General features: G+C 56.1%; 1 protein-coding gene across 1 annotated transcript in view; it reads left to right on the top strand.

The window, feature by feature from the left end:
- The first annotated feature begins 1,145 nt into the window (after nt 1-1,145).
- LOC148593318 (scavenger receptor cysteine-rich domain-containing protein SCART1-like) overlaps nt 1,146-18,062 on the top strand; it is a 30,450-nt gene continuing 13,533 nt past the window's right edge. The window contains 16 exon segments of the mRNA XM_088531438.1: nt 1,146-1,411; nt 2,469-2,777; nt 3,022-3,327; nt 4,281-4,598; nt 4,680-4,994; nt 6,717-7,002; nt 7,004-7,029; nt 7,721-7,783; nt 7,867-8,181; nt 8,517-8,552; nt 8,841-8,978; nt 9,713-9,808; nt 10,249-10,326; nt 10,766-10,918; nt 11,245-11,379; nt 17,849-17,910. Coding sequence (XP_088387564.1) covers nt 1,201-1,411; nt 2,469-2,777; nt 3,022-3,327; nt 4,281-4,598; nt 4,680-4,994; nt 6,717-7,002; nt 7,004-7,029; nt 7,721-7,783; nt 7,867-8,181; nt 8,517-8,552; nt 8,841-8,978; nt 9,713-9,808; nt 10,249-10,326; nt 10,766-10,918; nt 11,245-11,379; nt 17,849-17,910 — 2,847 coding nt within the window. The 5' untranslated portion in view covers nt 1,146-1,200.

The raw sequence follows: 18,062 nt of genomic DNA on the forward strand, positions 1-18,062 counted from the left end.
TGAGAGCTGGGGGGCTCTGAGCGCCTGGGCTGCCCTGTCTGCTGCCAGAGGAGTGAAATGTCCCAGCTCCCTGCTCCTGACCAAGGCACCAGCACCAGGCTGTCCAAGAAGGGGTGGACGAGATCGCACTCACGGGATGTGTCTCTGGCTGCGGCTAAGAGACCTTTCACTGCTGCTGCTCCCAGCACAGCAGGGCTGTAGCAGGATCAGGGGCTGTTCCTCTTTCCTTCCCTTCCTGACACAGCCCATCCCAGGGACAATCCCAGCTCCACAGTTCTCAATGCGTGGGGAAAGCTGAACACTTGCACCTTGGGCACTCGGGCAAACACAGCATGTGAGATCCCCGAAGTTCCCAGTCACCCAAGTGGAATACAAAGTGTGACAGAGCCATTTCCCTCCATGGTCTGCCCTGTTCCACTAGGATGGGCCCCATGATGATGCCCCAGAGAAGTGACCAGGACATCCGCAGTGGAGCCGTGCTGCATATATGGTCATGAACGGCGCTCGAGAAGTTCATTGGAGGGCTGGGCTGTGACAGAAGGGAGATAACCCCCGATAACGTCTAAAATGGTGCCTGCTGCTTCGATTGGCTCGTCCGGGAGCTGGGCCAGCACCTGCAGATATATATTGGCCTCCCATGTTTGTTGTCCTGCACAAGTCCCCAGGATTTGTGGCAGAGAGAGGGTGCATCAGGGCAGTGCCATCAGGGCAGGAGGCTGCGAATGGAGACAAAAGGACTTTGCACCTCTTGGGTGCTGTGGCTGCTCGTCTGGGTGCAGCTGTGCTGGGGTAAGTGCTGGGTAAGTGTGGGGTAAGAGTGAGCTCTTCCCTGTAATTGAGGAGGGAATGAGGGTTGGGACGGGAGATGGGGATCATCTCAATGCTCCCTGGGGACCCATAAAGCCCTGCAGGTGGTGGGTGCATTTGAGTGGTACCCATGGTGGATTGGGGTAAAGGAAATGGGTCCCTGGGCATCCCAAGAGTGCAGAGGGGAGATGTCTCACACCCCAGGAGCTGGGACTCAGCCCTAGGACCCTACACAGTCATTGTGCTGGGGTTAGTGCCCTCCTAACTGGCCCCGTGTCTGTGTTTGAAGGTGCTGCGGAGGTGAGACTGGAGGATGGAGACAGCCGCTGTGCTGGGAGAGTGGAGGTGAAACACCAGGGCCAATGGGGGACCGTGTGTGGTGTTTTCTGGGACATGGAAGATGCTGCTGTAGTTTGTAAGCAGCTTGGCTGTGGATTTGCTCTCCATGCCCCTAAATACGGATATTTTGGGCCAGGATCTGGCCAGATTTGGTTGGACTCTGTAAGCTGTGAAGGCACCGAGACTGCCTTGTCTGAGTGCACAAATGATGGTTGGGGTAACCACGACTGCATTCATGCTTGGGACGCCGGAGTTGTTTGTTCAGGTAAGGAGTCATCCAGTTCCTCACCTCTGGAGTGGGGACCGGGATCAGGGGACTAACCAGGCTGTGCCTTGAAGGAGCAGTGCGTGGGTACCAGCTCAGACCCTGACATTGCCTCTTTCACTGTACTACTGCAGCTGCTGCTGTCCCTGGGGAAAGTCCCAGGTGAGCCCACCACGGGGTGCACAGACCCCATCAGGATCCTGGGGGCTCAGCCCACCCTCAGATGGTGCCTCAGGCTGAGAAATGAATCCCTCACCCTGTCCTACAGGTTCTAGGTGTCCATCAATCTCCTCAGGTTCTGCCAGGATATTCTGGCAGTGCTGGGTGTCCCTGTGCCCCAGACCTCAGGATGACTTGCTCGGCAGCCCGTGGCTGGGGAAATGGTACAAGATGCCTGAGGCTCCTGCAGTCATTTTCCTCACAGACAAGAGTGCCTTGGGTGACCCAAAGGGGCTTTTCAGAGGGGACAAGAGCAGGGCCTGGGGCAGAGAAGCAGGGGGATGAGCAGGGCACCCCTTGTCCAGGGCCACCCCACAAGGACCAGCCCCCCATGAGCTCTAGGTTGGTGTCTGTGGGGCTGCTCTCTGCTCCCTCCCACGTCACTACAGGCTCAGGCTGGTCCTGCTGGGTCCCTGTCACTGACCCCTCCGACAGCGCAGGACACCCTGGGAACAGGGAGCCTTTTGGGCTGTTCCAAGACAATTCCCCAGGCTGTCTGTGAGCTGAACAGGCTGCATGCTGAACAGGCTGCAGCAACCGTTAGGGCTGCAGTGCTGGGGATCCGTGCCGGGTAGTGGGGCAGGCTGTGGGGCAGCAGCATTTCCCTGAGCAGTGCCTGTGGCTATGGGTATGTGATTGAGACAAGCTCCAGAGCACTGTGTGGGTGTGAGAGGAGGTGCAGGGGTCTTGAAGGGTTTGTGTCATCAGAACCTATTGAGAGCTGCTGTTTGACGTTAATGGGATCCTTTGGATGTGGCTGCCATGGTATGTAACTGCCAGAAGCTTGTGGCAACTCCCTGTCATTGTGGGGTTTTTATTTATTTATTTTTTCCCCCAGGATTTGTTCAGCTGGTTGGAGGAAACAGTCCCTGTTCAGGACGTGTGGAGATCAGAGATGCAGACCAGTGGAAAACAGTCTGTGACTCACACTTTGATGTGAAAGCTGCTGGCGTGATCTGCAGGGAGCTGCAGTGTGGGGCTGCCCTGTCTGTCCGTGGGGGAGCTCACTTTGGAGAGGGGGTCGGTCCCATTTGGGATGGAGAGCTGCAGTGTGTGGGGAATGAGCCCTTCCTCTCCTCCTGCCCCAGGAGCTCCCTCAGCAACCAGACCTGCAGCCATGCCAACGACGCTGGTGTCACCTGCACACGTGAGCATTCAGGGAGGCAGTGTGAAATGCCACTCACAAGCTATATGCTAAGAGATAGGGGAGCAGGAAATTGACCATGCTGAGCATGGTGTGAGTGCGGGAGGGGTGGAGTTGTTGTCTGCAATCCTGCAGTGCTGGAAGCAAAGGAAATTGTATCTCTGTGGCATTTCTATCTTGGGATGATGAGCTAGAGCACAAAGTGATCCTCTCTAAAGACCCTCACTTTCTTTCGTAATATATCCAGGATTCAGGCTGGTGAATGGCAGCACGGCATGTTCCGGGCGAGTGGAGATCAAGATAGAGGGGGCGTGGGGAACCCTCTGTGACTCTGGCTGGGACATCTCCGACGCTCATGTTCTCTGTCATCAACTCAACTGTGGATTTGCTGAGTCCATTCCTGCAGGAGGGCACTTTGGGAGAGGAACAGGCCCTGTCTGGAGAGACACTTTCCACTGTAATGGGACCGAATCCCATTTGGGACAGTGCCCTGTGACTGCTCTTGGGGTGTCCCCATGCTTGCCTGACAACAATGCTGGTGTTTTTTGCTCAGGTGAGTTCTGGGAAAATGGATTAACTCATTTTGCCCCTTTTGTGTGACTTGGAAACACAAAGCAGGGGAGCTCCTAGCAGTGACAAACTGAATTTCCTGCTGGAGAAACTATGGGTTCCCATGGAGGGATTCAGAGAGCTTTGCTTGCTCCTGCAGAGTGCGTTTTCTTGGAGGAGATGAGAGCTGAGCAGGGAGCCGGCATCTCTGCTGCTCCAGGGCATCTGGTTCAGGCCTTGGGGCCACCACCAGGCCTGGGCTCCTCTGTTCTCTCCTGGGGCACAGGCCAAGGAGGGAACTGTGGGACACAGCTCCTCTCCCTGTAGCTGTGAAAGATCCTCTGCTCCCTCCTGCAGCCCATACCCCCATCTCAGACCAGACCCTGATCCAACAGCCTGCGGGGACTGGACCATGAGTGCACCCAGCAGGAGCAATTCCTGAGGCTGAGCAGCACCTTGGGGCTGGGATTTGCCCTTGCTCCTTGTCAATATGAACCTCAAACTTGTTCTGTTTTGTAAAGAAGGCCCTCATCCCTCTGCTTCTTGCTAAGCACACAAGCTCCACATCCCAGATCGCTAGGGATGTAGATGGGCAGAGCTGTCCCAGCAGGAGCCAGTCCCAGCTTGAGGATGGAGCAAGGCTACTGCTCACCCTGTCACCCAGGCCTCGTACAGGCCACTACTTCCTGCTGCTGAAGCTGCTCCAGATTCATCCATACGGACATATCTGGTGGCTCAGGGATTTGGCTTGACCTCCAATGCTTTCCCATTTCCATCACTGAGATGATATTAGAGCTCAGCAAGGTTTAGGGCCTGGAAGACAAAGTCCCTTGGAGCACTCCCATCCTTGAGCTCCTCACTGTGAGCTGGATATGGATAGGTGAGCTCCAGGATGTCCAAGGGCATGAGAATGGGAAACAAGGCAGCATGCAGGACATTTCCCCTCTCTCCAAGCAGGACTCTCTGGATCCCTGCGTCTGGTTGGTGGAGGGAGCCGCTGTGATGGGCGAGTGGAGATGTCCCTGAATGGGACATGGGTCCGAGTCCTGGATGACCAGTGGGACCTGAACGATGCCAGCGTGGTGTGCCGGCAGCTCCAGTGCGGAGAGGCAGAGCAAGCCTACAACCCGCCGAAGCCTGAGCGAGGGACAGGCCCCGTGGGGCCGAGAAGGGTCCAGTGTGCAGGGAAGGAGACTCGCCTGACCCTCTGCAACACCTCCCTGCCTGCGGCAGCGCCTGCAGGAATTGCCGAGGACGTGGGGGTGGTTTGCTCGGGTGAGTTGCTCTGACGGTCCCCAATGTGCTGTGCTCCCCAGGGCTGCGAGCCCCTGACAGCCGGGTTTCTCCTGGGTGCAGGGAGCCGGCGGGTCCGGCTGGTGCACAGGGCAGGGCGCTGCGCTGGGAGAGTGGAGATCTACTACAACGGCACCTGGGGGACCGTCTGTGACGACTCCTGGGACCTGCTGGACGCCACCGTTGTTTGCCGCCAGCTGGGCTGCGGGGTGGCTGTGAATTTCACCAGCTCTGCTCATTACGGGGAAGGCTCTGGGCGCATCTGGCTGGATGACGTGAACTGCTCCGGGGATGAAGCTGCTCTCTGGGACTGCCCGGCCAGGCCCTGGGGGCAGCACAACTGCAGGCACAAAGAGGATGCAGGAGTCGTCTGCTCAGGTCTGTGCGGGCAGCCGTGGTGGGAGCCTGGTGCTTCATGAGGAGGGGACGAGGGAGAAGCTGGACATGGTGGAACTGCCCCGACTGCCCTGAGCCCCCTTCCTGCCCAGTCCTGGGGACACCCATGCACAGTCCCCACAGGACCTGCTCAGGACTATAGGGAGAGCACAGGTGTCCCCACAGATCAGAGGGGAGGGTAGTGCTGCACATTGGATGCTTCTCTCTGTTCCCTTGGTAAAACAGTGCCTTGCTGGCAGTACCCTCTGACTATCTGAGCCCTGGGATGTCTAGAAGACTCCCTGCTTCTTGGTGGAGGCACGGGGGCCAAGTGGAGGGCAAGAAGGTGCTCAAGAGTAGTCAGGATGGATTTACCAAGGGGAAGTCATGCTTGACTAATCTGATAGCCTTCTATGATGGAATGACCAGCTGGATAGACGAGGGGAGAGCGGTGGATGTTGTCTATCTCGACTTCAGCAAGGCTTTTGACACCATCCCTCACAATATCCTCCTGGGCAACCTCCAGCAATGTGGGATAGATGAGTGGACAGTGAGGTGGATTAGGAACTGGCTGGATGGCAGGGCCCAGAGAGTGGTGATCAGCGGTGCAGAGTCTAGTTGGAGGCCTGTAGCTAGCGGGGTCCCCCAGGGGTCAGTCCTTGGTCCAGTCCTGTTCAATTTATTCATCAATACCTGGATGAAGGCACGGAGTGCTCCCTCAGCAAGTTTGCTGATGATACGAAATTGAGAGGAGTAGCCGATACCCCAGAGGGCTGCGCTGCCATCCAGAGGGACCTGGACAGACTGGACAACTGGGCGGTGAAAAACCTCATGCAGTTCAACAAGGCCAAGTGCAAGGTCCTGCACCTGGGGAGGAATAACCCCAGGCACCAGTACAGGCTGGGGACTGACCTTCTGGAGAGCAGCTCTGCGGAGAAAGACCTGGGTGTCATGGTGGATGATAAGTTGACCATGAGGCAGCAGTGTGCCCTCGTGGCCAAGAAGGCCAATGGGATCCTGAGGTGCATTAAGAAGAGCGTCTCCAGCAGGTCGAGGGAGGGGATCCTGCCCCTCTACTCAGCCCTGGTGAGGCCACATCTGGAGTACTGTGTCCAGTTCTGGGCCCCACAGGACAAGAGGGATGTGGAACTGCTGGAGAGAGCCCAGCGCAGGGCTACAAGGATGATCAGGGGCCTGGAACATCTGCCCTATGAGGAGAGGCTGAGGGAGCTGGGCCTGTTCAGCCTGGAGAAGAGAAGGCTGAGAGGGGACCTGAGCAGTGTCTAGAAGTACCTCAAGGGAGGCAGTGAGGAGGATGGTACTAGCCTCTTTTCAGTGGTGGCCACTGATAGAACTAGAGGAAACGGCCAAAAACTAAGGCATCAAATGTTCCACAGAAACTTAAGGAAAAATTTATTGGCAATGAGGGTGACAGAGCGCTGGAACAGGCTGCCCAGAGAGGTTGTGGAGTCTCCTTCTCTGCAGATCTTCAAAACCCACTTGGACACAGTCCTGTGCCACGTGCTCTAGGTGACCCTGCGTGTGCAGGGTGATTGGACTAGATGACCTCTAAAAGTCCCTTCCAACCTTAAGCAATCTATGATTCTTAGAATAATCCTCCCTATTCACGGATGCCATAGAATGCCCTAAGGAATTCTTGTTATGTTTATCTCTGCTCACTCCAGGACCAGCTTGTCCCCCCTAGCTTTGTGTTTTTCCTTCCAGAGTTTGTGGCCTTGAGGCTGGAGAACAGTGATGGCTGCTCTGGGCGCCTACAGGTTTTCTACAACGGGTCATGGGGGAGTGTTTGCTCCAACTCAATGACTTCGAGCACCGTGTCTCTGGTGTGCAAACAGCTGGGCTGTGGAGATGGAGGATTCCTTGAAACAGACCTGCCATATAGGAAGGTATCTGGCCATACATGGCTGGATCATGTTGAGTGTGGAAAGAGGAACAGCTCCTTTTGGCAGTGCCCCTCTGATCCCTGGAACCCACAGTCCTGTGATGACCAACGAGGAGACCCACATCACCTGCAATGGTAATGCTGGAGCCACGTGGGCGCAAAGCTCACAGCAGGTCTCGCTCCCTGTTCAGCAAGGCACAATGTTGAGAACGGGTCTGGAGTGGCTTTTACTTTCCATATGAGATCATTCTGCTGTCAGTGACATAAATACAACATATCCATGAGCAGTAGCTGCCCTGAGCTACCCACATGGCCAAGGAGGGGAAGAGGCACATGCAGCCTCCACCTCACCTTGGTGAGCTCCTCTACTGCACCTTGGACACCTCTTGGAGATGCCTGTTGATCTCTGTTGTGAATAGATGGGGCCCAGACAATCACCTTTTAGCTTGGGAAGTCCATGCAGAGCATTCCACTCATGGCCGTGGTTTGCTGAGGGAATCGGAAGGGGGAGAGAGAACGCGGTGCTGGTGGCTCAAGGTTATGTAGGAACCAGGCCGTGCGCAGGGCAGTGCTGGCACCAGAGCTCAGAAACAGCCTCCCCTGGGGACATGCTCCTGCTCCTCTGCTAACCAGGAAACCTCTTGGGGTCAGCAGCCAGGGTAACACTGGAGTCCAGCACTGTTACACACTGCATTATATGGGGGGTTCACCTTTGTCCATGAGCAGGGGGAGGTGCTGGGAGGTTCAAGCACAGCTCAGTCCTGATCCTGTCCACATGACCCCCATAAAGCAGCCCCTTCCTTCACTGTAGCGTTTCCTTCTACAGGGAGACGACCAGAAACCCCTCCAGCCCTAGCAGCCGAGTGCCCCAACTCTACGAGCTGCACAGGTAACTGCTGCTCGCTGTGCCCTTCTCACCTGGCCAGGCCCTCGCAACTACCCCAGTCACATGGAGGGTTCTGTGTTTTCCAGAGATGGAGAAGATTCGTGTCGTGGGAGGAGAGGACGGCTGCTCGGGCAGAGTGGAGGTTTGGCACCGCGGCGCCTGGGGGACAGTGTGTGACGACTCCTGGGACATGAAGGATGCTGAGGTGGCCTGCAGTCAGCTGGGCTGCGGCCCTGCCGTGTCTGCCCTGGGGGAGGCTGCGTTTGGGGAGGGGACGGGTCCCATCTGGCTGCAGCAAGTGAAGTGCAGAGGGACGGAGCGGTCTCTCTGGGACTGCACGGTGCAGTGTGGCAACAGCGGTGCCTGCCAGCACAAGGAAGATGCTGCTGTGAATTGCTCCGGTGAGTGGCAGTGCTTGGTCCCCTTGTTTGGGGACACGTTATCCCAGCTGGGCCCTCACAGGGCCCCAGACTCCTCAGAGCAGGGATGTCCCTGCAGAAGTTGGGTGCCTGGTGCCAGGTGGGGAGCAGATGTTACGGGGCAGGGTGTCCTCATGCCTTTGCCTGTGGGGTTCTGCAGCCCTCTGAATGCCTGTCCTGGGCTGTCCGTGCTGTCCTCCCCATGGCCCAGAGCAGAGAGCCCAGGGCCTGTCATGGGTACCCAGGGAAGGACTGTTCTGATGGCACTTGGAGGGGACATGCACAGGCACAGCCACGTCTCTCTCCCTGCTCTGCAGCTGCACCCAGGATGACAACAGCAGCCCCGCGAGCAGGTAACCTGCCCTCCTCCCTGGGTTGGGTCTCCCTGGGGCCAGGCTGTGACCTGCAGCCCGAGGGAAGGGGCCCTGTGCTGGGGTGCAGGGCCTCAGAGAGGAGGCCCAGGAGTGGGAGCGTTTGGCTTTGTGGAGGGCTGTGAGTCACCCAGCAGTGTGAGAGCTGCCCCACAAACCAGCACAGGCTCCCCCAGCCCTGCCATGTGCAATGGTTCGGGACTGGGGTGTCCCTGGGCCCCAGCATGCCCCAGGTGAGGTCCTGCCTCATCCATGTCACTGCCCATGCAGATCCCACCCAGAGGCGTGTGAGGGAAAGCGGAGGAGTCTCCGTGCCTGTTGTCATCTGCATCATCCTGGGGGCCCTGCTCTGCCTGCTCCTGGCCCTCCTAGCAGGGCAAGCGCACAGAGCCAGGGCTCAGCGCAGAGGTGGGTCCTTCCCCAGCGGTACCAGGGTGGACGATGCCTCTTGGCAGCCCTGTGGGGGCTGTGGGGTGTGTGTGAGGGCACAGAGGGGCTGGGGTGCGGGTGCTACCTCCTGCCTTATTCCCTGTTCCTTCACTGTTTGTGGGACACCCGCAAGCAGGAGCTGTGGGAGTGCTGATGCAGGAGGAGATGGTGATGGGGCAGAGGGAAAAGGCAGCGAGGGGCTGGGGGAGATGGGAGCAGCAGGAGACATCCAGGGGCACTGCTGGCTGCGCTCTGGACAGTGCTAGAGGGAGGCTGTGGGGCAGGAGCGGTGCCAAGAGGAGCTCAGGGCAGGGAGTCTCTCAGAGTGGCAGTCGGTCCTTGGGCTGCTCCCTCTGTCCTGCCCTGTTCACCCATGTCAGGGCAGGATCATTTTATGGACCAGCCTGGCAGAGAGTGAGAAGCTCCCTGGCGAGAGGAGCTATAGGAGCTGCTCCCTGGTCAGAGCAGGGACTGACTTGGGGCCAAAAGGGGCATTGGGGGCTGTCTCTGAAAAGAGAGCATGAGGTGACACTGCCCCAGACCATCTCTACAGGGGCATTGCCATCACTGGGGATCTGACTGTGCCTGGGCAGAGCAGTGGGTCTGGGCTGTGGGGTCAGTGCTCATCTGGCTAAGGTGGAAGGGCTGAGTGCCCACATCGGGGTCCTTCTCTTTTCTCCATGTGCCTGTGCCAATCCTGCCCATATCCTCAGCCTCCAGGAGGTCTCTGGAGCCCCTCTCTGAGGCCGTGTACCAGGAGATCGACTACAGCCAAGTGTGGGAGAAGCAGGCGAGGTTCGGTCCTCCAGGTCTGTGTGGTCGGTTCTGGGACAGAGCACATGGCAGGGCCCTTTCCACTGGCCCTAACCCACGATGGGACCATTGCAGCCCTCGGGCCAGTTGTCCCCTCAGTGCTGGGGTCACGGCTTCCTTCAGGAGAGCAGCCCAGTGCTGGGCTCAGGTGAGGAGCTTCCTCCCGACCTGCTCTGCCCATCCCACCCCGCGGGCACAGCTTCTCCCTGCCTGTCCTGCTGCCCCCATCGGTTGTACCTGTTGGGTAAGGGAAGGGGGTGGCCAGGGCTGCTCTGAAAGGCCCTTGGAGATGGGATTTGTCCCATGGGAGCAGGACAAGCCCTGGGCTGTCCTCCCCACGCAGTCCCTGCTAGGTGGGTCCCCATCCCCAGCAGGGCTGACAATTGACAGGGTCAGCAGGGCTCATCCCGATAACACTCGCTGCTCCTCTTGCCAGGTTCTGCTTCAGAGGGCTCCCTGACCAAGCTGCAGCTCGAGCCCAGGGACAGTGAGGAACGTCCTGGGTCAGCACCAGGTAATGGGCAGGGAGGCAGGGGAAGGGTTGGTCTCTCCTCCCCATAGCTGTGTCACTGAGTGTCACCATTGGGATGGGGAGGAATTGCCTTCAGGAATGACTCTGGAGTCATGCAGTGTAGGCAAGCATTGGACATGCCCCACTGAGCTGGGTGCCTGAATGGGGCCTTTTTGGGCTCAACTTGTCCCTGCCTCCATCAGGCTCTGAGTTTGTCCCAGGGAATCCCCAGCCCCGGTGCAGACTCCAGCTCTTCTATCCCTGTGGCAGGGGGAGAGGGCACCCTGCTGCCTCACACACACTCCCATAACCCTGGATCCAGGATGCTGGACCTTCTGTGGCCCTGCCAACACCCGTGTCTCTGCCCTGTGTTCCTTCATGTCCTTCTTTCCTCTGCTCTGTGGAAGGGCTCCTGTCATCACCAGCTCCTCTCTTGATTCAGAGGTCCCTGTCCTGCCCACAGGTGACCCAGCGGATGGCTATGACGATGCCAGAGAAGTATCTGACCCTGGGGAGGATCTTGTTCCTGGCCAGCAAGACTGGGAAGTGCCCAGGGAAGCAGAGGAGGGTGAATGGCTTGAGGAGGCACAGAGAGGTGAGGGGGGAAATGCAGCTGCTGGCTCCTGGGGTGCTGTCCCCAGTGCCAGGAGAGTGGCAGCAGCCTGAGAGCCCGGCCTCCCGGCATGGGGAGGGTACCTGCCTCAGGAGTTTTCCTGGTGAGGAGACGGGGGTGGGATTAGGGGACTGAAGGTCTCAGGCAGTGAGAGACAGGGAGGAAGGGGATTCGCAGCCCAGGAGGGGCATGTGTGTGGGGCAGACTGCAATGCACTGGCCTTGCTGCTTCCGGTGGGGAATGTGCATGCTGGGGGTGTGATGGAGCCCCCAGGGCAATCAGAGCAGCCCCATCCTTTCCCTTCGCAGACACAGCGTATGATGATGCTGAAGGAACATCCCTGGCAAATCCTCATGAGGACACCAAGGCTGTGAGACTGGACCCTGGTGCCAGACTGTCCCTGAACCCAGGTCTGAGAGAGCCCATCACTGCCATGAGGTTGGGTGCAGCTGGGACAGAAGAGAGGTCTGTGCAGCTTGGAGAGTCATGAGTGACAAAGACTGCTCTCCCTTCTGCCACTAGTAGCAGAAAGAGCTGGACATTGCCTCTGTCATCTTTTCTCTACTTTTATCCCATGCATTGCTATTTGTTCTTATTAAAACCATGTGGGAGTTTGACCCAGAGATTGTGTTTCCCTCCCCAGGTGTTGGATGTCTCCCCAAAGCTGATCAGGGAAGGTGAAGCAGCACAAACCAGCAGTGGGTAAGGGGAACAACTTGGGAAGAGCAGGCTCTGAGACAGGCTGTGCTCCTGCAAGAGCCCGTGATCTCTGGGGTGTGGGAATAGTGATGAGTCCAGCTGGAGGATATTTCTGCTGGCAGGGACATAGAATCATAGAATTATTAAGGTTGGAAGGGACCTTTAGAGATCATCTAGCCCAACCCCCCTGCACACACAAAGTCACCCAGAGCACGTGGCACAGGATTGCGTTCAAGCGGGTTTTGAAGATCTCCAGAGAAAGAGATTCCACAACCTCTCTTGGCAACCTACTCCAGGGCTCTGTCACTCTGTCAAGAAATTTTTCCTTGAGTTTCTGTGGAACCTTTGGTGCTTCAGTTTGTGGCTGTTTCCTCTTGTCCTATCACTGGCCACCACTGGAAAGAGGCTGGCCCCATCCTCCTCACTCCCTCTTAAGGTGTTTATAGACACTGATCAGGTCCCCTCTCAGCCTTCTCTTCTTCAGGCTGAACAGGCCCAGCTCTCTCAGCCTTACAGTCAGTCTTAGACATTCCCATCCTGCAAACCTCATGCAGGGTTTCCAGCCATATGTGCCAGTCTGCAGAGTCCTATTATGTCCCTCTGGGCAGGATGGTCCAATCTCCTGCCCCAACTTGCTCTTTTCCAAAGGGCTCTTCCTGGGCTACCCTGGTCCCTGGGACAGTTGCCACCACAGAGCTGCAGCACAGAGCTGCACAGAGCCTCGAGTGCTGGGCTGGGGCCCCATAGCAGTGAGCCCGGAGGTGACTGTAGGCCCTGAACGCTAGCCCATATTTCCATGGCCGAGAAGATGCCATGTCTACCCCTAAAGCAGGAGCCCATAGGAGCTGAGACAGGATCCCTGTTCCTTCACTGGGTTTTAAGCAGCTGCTCCCCAGTACGAATGGGTGAAAGACCTCTCCTGTGGGAGCTGAGTAGGGAGGAGGGTTCGATGGTTGTCCAGCATGTGGCACCCAAACTGCCTCCCTCCTCCATTCAGGGTTCTCTGCAACTTGCTGACCCTTCCTGAGGGGATCTCACACACTGACGGGCAAGTGAGGGCTCAGGGCAAGCCCACAAAACCCTCCTCGTCCTTCACCCCGGCTCATTTGTTTCCTTGTGCTAACCTACTCAGAGAGCTGCTCCTGGAATAGTGAGAAAGGAGTCACACACATCTATTCCTGTATCTCTTTCTATATAATATATATAGATGAATATGTAAAAGATGAGACATCTGTGGCTAAACTACCAATTTCTGAGAGCTGATTTTTTTTCCTCCTGCTTTAATTTTCCTTTCCTACAGTGCAGTTAACTATATCCCCTACTTCTTGTTTTCCTTTGCTTTTTTTGCCTGCCCATCACACTACCACTTGTGCATCCATCCTCCGCTCATGTACGGGTTTCAGCCTTCCCAGCCACAGAAGAGCAGGGACTGTGTGGCTGCCACCACCTCTCCCTGCCTTGCTGCCCCATCACAGCTCACCTCTCCCGGCAATGGGTACCCTCCGCCGCGAGACAAAATCAGACATCTCTGCTCGGGGTCTAGGGTCTCTTTGGGGGTGGCAGAGGATAATGCTCCAGCCCCCTCTCCCATGGCAGCATCTTCCCACTGGGAGCTTCTCCAGCCCCAAGAGGCACTGAGGGACTTTTGGGGGACCCCAGAGGAGGTCCTGTGGGCCTCACCAAAGGACCGTATGTGCCAGAAGAGCAGTGGGTCTTTGCACGTCTCTGAGAAGGAAGGGGATCCAACGGGCTGCTGAGACACAGATGGAGACACATGGAGGCCCCCGATATTCACTGAGGCCTTCAGGGCACCAGAGCTCACTCAAGGAGCCTTGGGATGCACTGAAAAACTGACAGCAGCCCAATGAGGGAAATGAAAGGAACTCAAAGACCCATGAGATATACTGAAAAGCAGATTGAGGCCTCCAAGAATCATCAAAAACCAGACAAATCTCTGGCACACACCAAATGGCACCTGAGGCCCCAGGAATGGACTGAAAAATGAGGCACACTGAAAGGCACTCAGAGGCTGCTCGGACACACTGAATGGTGCTTGGGTCCTACGGTGCCCCAAGAAGCAGACGGAGACTCATGGGATGCACCAAAAATCAAGGGTGGGCACTGTGAAGAAACCAAAGGCAATCAGAGGCCTCTGAGAGGCTCCAAGTAGTGCTCTGAACACCCTGGAAGGGCCCACAACGCACACAAAGTCCCAAGACAGAGGTTCCTAGGAGCACCTGATAGACACACTGAGCCCCCTGGGAAGTGTGCAGACGTCCCTGGAGCAAACTAAAGAAACACAGAGGCCAAGGGAGCCCCCCAAAATGTGCTCAGAGGCTTCCAGGGAGCCCTAAAAGGTGCTTGGAGGCACCTGGGGCACACTGAGAGACACTCCAGCAGAGCAGCTGTCCCCTATAAGGCAGTGAGGAGCTGCAGGAACACCAAAACACACATGGAGGCACTGTGGAGAGCTGTGAACAGTGCATGGAGGGCCCTGGGATGCCCTAAAACACCAAAGAGTGGGAGTCCAGAGGGGCACTGCCAGAACAGGGAGCACGTCAAAGGGACATGGAGATCTTGAGGGAGCACTCAAAGCCATGCAGAGGACCCTGGCAGGCTCTGTTCGCAAAGAGGGCAAAAGAAGGGAAACTGGCAAGGCAGACGGGAGGTTTGCATGGATCACTGGCAGTGCAGCCCAGCTCTTGGCCTGCTCCCAGCCACTGTCATGAGCTATCCAACTTCTTCTTTCCTAGAGGAGGTAATGACAGAGGAGGGATGGCTTTCTGGACGATGAGGCTTTTTCTCCCTGCAGCCAGCACAAGACAGCTGTACCACTAATGCCACTGCCACTAGCAAAGGAGTGCTTTAACCTGCCCTTGCTGCCTGGGCGCTGGTGACTCTGCCTAGGAGGCTTTTGCTTCCTGCCCCTTGTCTCCAGTACATCCCCAGGCTCTTGCCTGGTAGGGCTTCTTCTCCAAAAGCAGCCAACCGCTCCAGGCAGGGCACGTGTTGTCATGGCCGGGGCAGGTGGGGAGCAGAGGGAAGAGGTGGCTTTTCTGTTTGGCAGAAGAAGTGCTCTAGTTCACAAGCAGGACTCTGGCTGTCTCTGCTGGCTGTCGGCCTTCAGCCTGAGCTCTGGTGATAGAGGAGGAAAGAGAAGGTAACTCAACAAATCTGAGATTTCCATGAACACAGCACCCCACACTGCCATTCCCATATTCTCCGCTGTGCAGGGACAGATGTGTGCTCATCAGCATGAATGGGGTATACAAGTGGGATAGACTGCAGTGACCAGGCACATGGCTTGGCCACACAAGTGCAGTGGTCAGGGTCTTGCTTACACACCACTGCCCCTTTTCACTCCCTCTGCCTCATTCTGTTAGCTGCAGTGTCCAGTGATTTCTTTTACCCTCTAGTTCTTCATGTCCTGTTCAGTTAAGTCCACACTGGGCCAGGGTTGAGGCATCTGCCTGCACACCCTAACTCTGCTTGGTCGGGGGAGCTGTGGGCCTGGATGGAAGATCCACGGCCACCACATCCTTCACTGTGGTGCGGAAGGGCCCATTTCAGAGCAAGACAACCGAGCTGCCCAAGAGCAGCTAAGTACTCGGTCAGGCTTTGTTCACCCAAAGTGCTGCAACTTCCCTGGGGCCCAGTGTGAGGATATGGAGTTTGCTTTGAAGAGTTCACAATTCCCTTGAGAAATGGGATGCTCACATACAGTTTATAAAAGATATTAACAGCAATTCTGCCCCTCAGAGGCCCTAACAAAATGAAACATGAATGCAAAGGAGTGCTTTCCGTTCCTCTGCACTTTTTTGTTATCCCTGGTGCAACACAAAAAAAAAAAAAAAGAGAGATTTCATCAACACTACATGCTTCTGCCCATCACTTTGCCATGAAAGGATATGGATGATAGAAGGTTAGTTTATTAGAAAAAATAGTTTATTTGAAAACATTCTCAAACATGGAGTACTTCTTCAGCAAAGAAAAAGACGGTAGGACATGCTTATGTATCCAAGATAAAACACTCCTAGACTCATCAGTGGATATAAAATGGGGCTTCTAACAATGAACATGCTGGCAGCATGTTGTAAATATATATATTTTTAAGAAACCTCCCTCAAAAGTGAATAAATAAAGCTATTGCCCACATGCCATCACTGGCTAATGAGTGAAGCTGTCTTCATCACAACAGTGAAACTGAGATTTATTTATGTATTTGAATCCAATGAATTTTAACTTATTGTAAGCTTAATTTTCTTGGCACCTTCTTAGCATCTTAAACTTAGCATTTTCTGTTCTTCAGGGAAGGAAGGTGTTTTGAGGTTTCCTCAACAGCCCTTGGTCATTGTTCCCAAAGTTTTCAGATAAACTTCCTGAGATGATTTATGAAAGTTCCTTGTGTCAACATGTACTGTCAGCCTGTGTTGCAGTCTGAATAAGGGGGGTTACATTTAGTGATCATATTTTAGATTTTATTTATAACAGTCCCTTGTAACCATGGCACAATTCACACTCTCCCCTGTCACCACTGCAATCCAAAGAGAACACAAATCTGCTGAGACACCTGTATTAAATAGCTACATATATATATGTGTGTGATATAATAAATCACGCATATTTAGAATGGCTATTATGAAAAGCATCAAGGCAGCCCAAAGTTTGCATGGCCAATGGCTTCCTTCTGGGCCATTTTTTTCTCAGAGACTTTAGATGAAGGTATTTGCAAAGAGGTACAGGACCATGTTCAGCACAGCTACAGTTCTGATGGTCTCCATGAAAACATCTTCCATCACAAAGATCTTCCCAAGGATGGACTGGGCCTGTTTTTACTTTATCTCTCTCTGACTCATGTTCCTGTCTGAGAGTGTAGTGACGTATTTGCAGCTCAGAAGAGGGTTCTCTGTGCCAGACCTTTGGGAGAGTATATCCTTCAGGGGAGGGCTGAGCTCAGCCCCACATCTTCAGGGCCAGGACTGACACAGCCCCAGGGCTCAGCTCCGGAAGACCCGCGCAGGTCCCAACAGCCCCCCTCATGCAGCCCCTGGTGACACGCGCTGAGGTCACACTGGCTTGTGCTGCATCACAAGGAGGTGACCCCAGCGATCAGCAGGGCCCTGTCACTTCCCTGCCAGGCACGCGCGCTGCTGGTCACTGCTCGCCGTGCTCTGCTCCACTGCTGCCCTTTGGAGCTTCTCGGTGACGAGGAGCGCACACAGGAGGAGGCGGGAGTGCTCGGGGAAGCTCTCCCTCACGGGCTGAGAACAAGGGGCTCGTTGGAGAGAGAGGAGGCCTTGGCGAGGTCGTGGGAAGAGAATTCTTCATCCCTGCTCGACTAGAGAGCCAAGGACAGGGGGGAAGCCAAGATGGAGGGCTTCTGGACTAAGACCGTTGGTCCGGAGCACTCATTTCTATTCCCCGTGCTCCTGCAGCTCTCCACTGAGGGTAAGGGTTTGAGGACTGCTTTGCCAGGTGCCGCAGATCCTGTTAGGGGTCAAAGCAGCTGTGGCCCTGGGGCTGTAGCCTGCGGAGGGCTGGGGCCTGTTGGGACAGCATGGCCTGAGGGTCCTGCCTGGCTTGGGAGACAACGTGTCATCCGGGACTCGTGGGTTTTGCACCTGTGGCTGCCTTGGGTCCCAAGGCTCCTTTGGGCACAGCTCCCTTCTGCTCAGGGAGTTGCAGTGAGGGGTCACGTCTGCCTGGGAAGGGGGAAGGCCTTTGGTGGACTGCCGCTATGAGGGAAGAGATCCCCTGTCCAGGAGATGGATGTGTCCCCGCATTCCCCCAGGGTTCTCAAGCGCTCGCCACCAATGCCCCTGGTGGAAACAAATCCTTTGCTCTGGAGTAAATCCAAGGAGGTTTCTTGTTTGGGACAACCTCAGTTTCATGCCCCTGCATCCTCACATGTGCTCTAGTGGGCAGATGATGTTTGGAGTTTCGCACTTGCAACTGGCATCCTTTGCCAAGAGTCACTGGCCACTGATCTTGTGCCAAATCCTTCCCCTGTCCCGCCTTCTCCTCTGCACGTCTGCGGGGATCAGCGTAAGGCTGACAGCCTGAAACAGGGGCACAGGCCACCTGGGCAGCTCGGCCAGTGGCTTCTTGGTTGGCTTGCATGCACGTGCATCGGTCACCCAGGGGGGAGTCGTTTGCGGAGAGCTCGTGAGCTCTCTGACACGGGGCCTGACACATCTTTCCCTCATTCCACAGAGATTGTCACCATCTGGGACGCTGTGTCCCATTACATCCTGAAGCAGCTGAAGCTGAACAAGGTGGGCTGCCGTCCTGCTCCTCCTCGCCTTGGGGGTTTCAGTTGTGCAGAGAGCCCTGGGCCCCTGGGAGCAATCCTTCCCCCAGCGCCACGGCAGCGCACTGCCACCAGACCGTGTGCTGCAGAGCAGCTCCTTGACAAACTGGGGGAGAA

Source organism: Tinamus guttatus, unplaced genomic scaffold (genome assembly GCF_059628265.1).
Source record: "Tinamus guttatus ecotype Peru unplaced genomic scaffold, ASM5962826v1 Tinamus_guttatus_pri_ptg000417l, whole genome shotgun sequence".
Taxonomy (NCBI): domain Eukaryota; kingdom Metazoa; phylum Chordata; class Aves; order Tinamiformes; family Tinamidae; genus Tinamus; species Tinamus guttatus.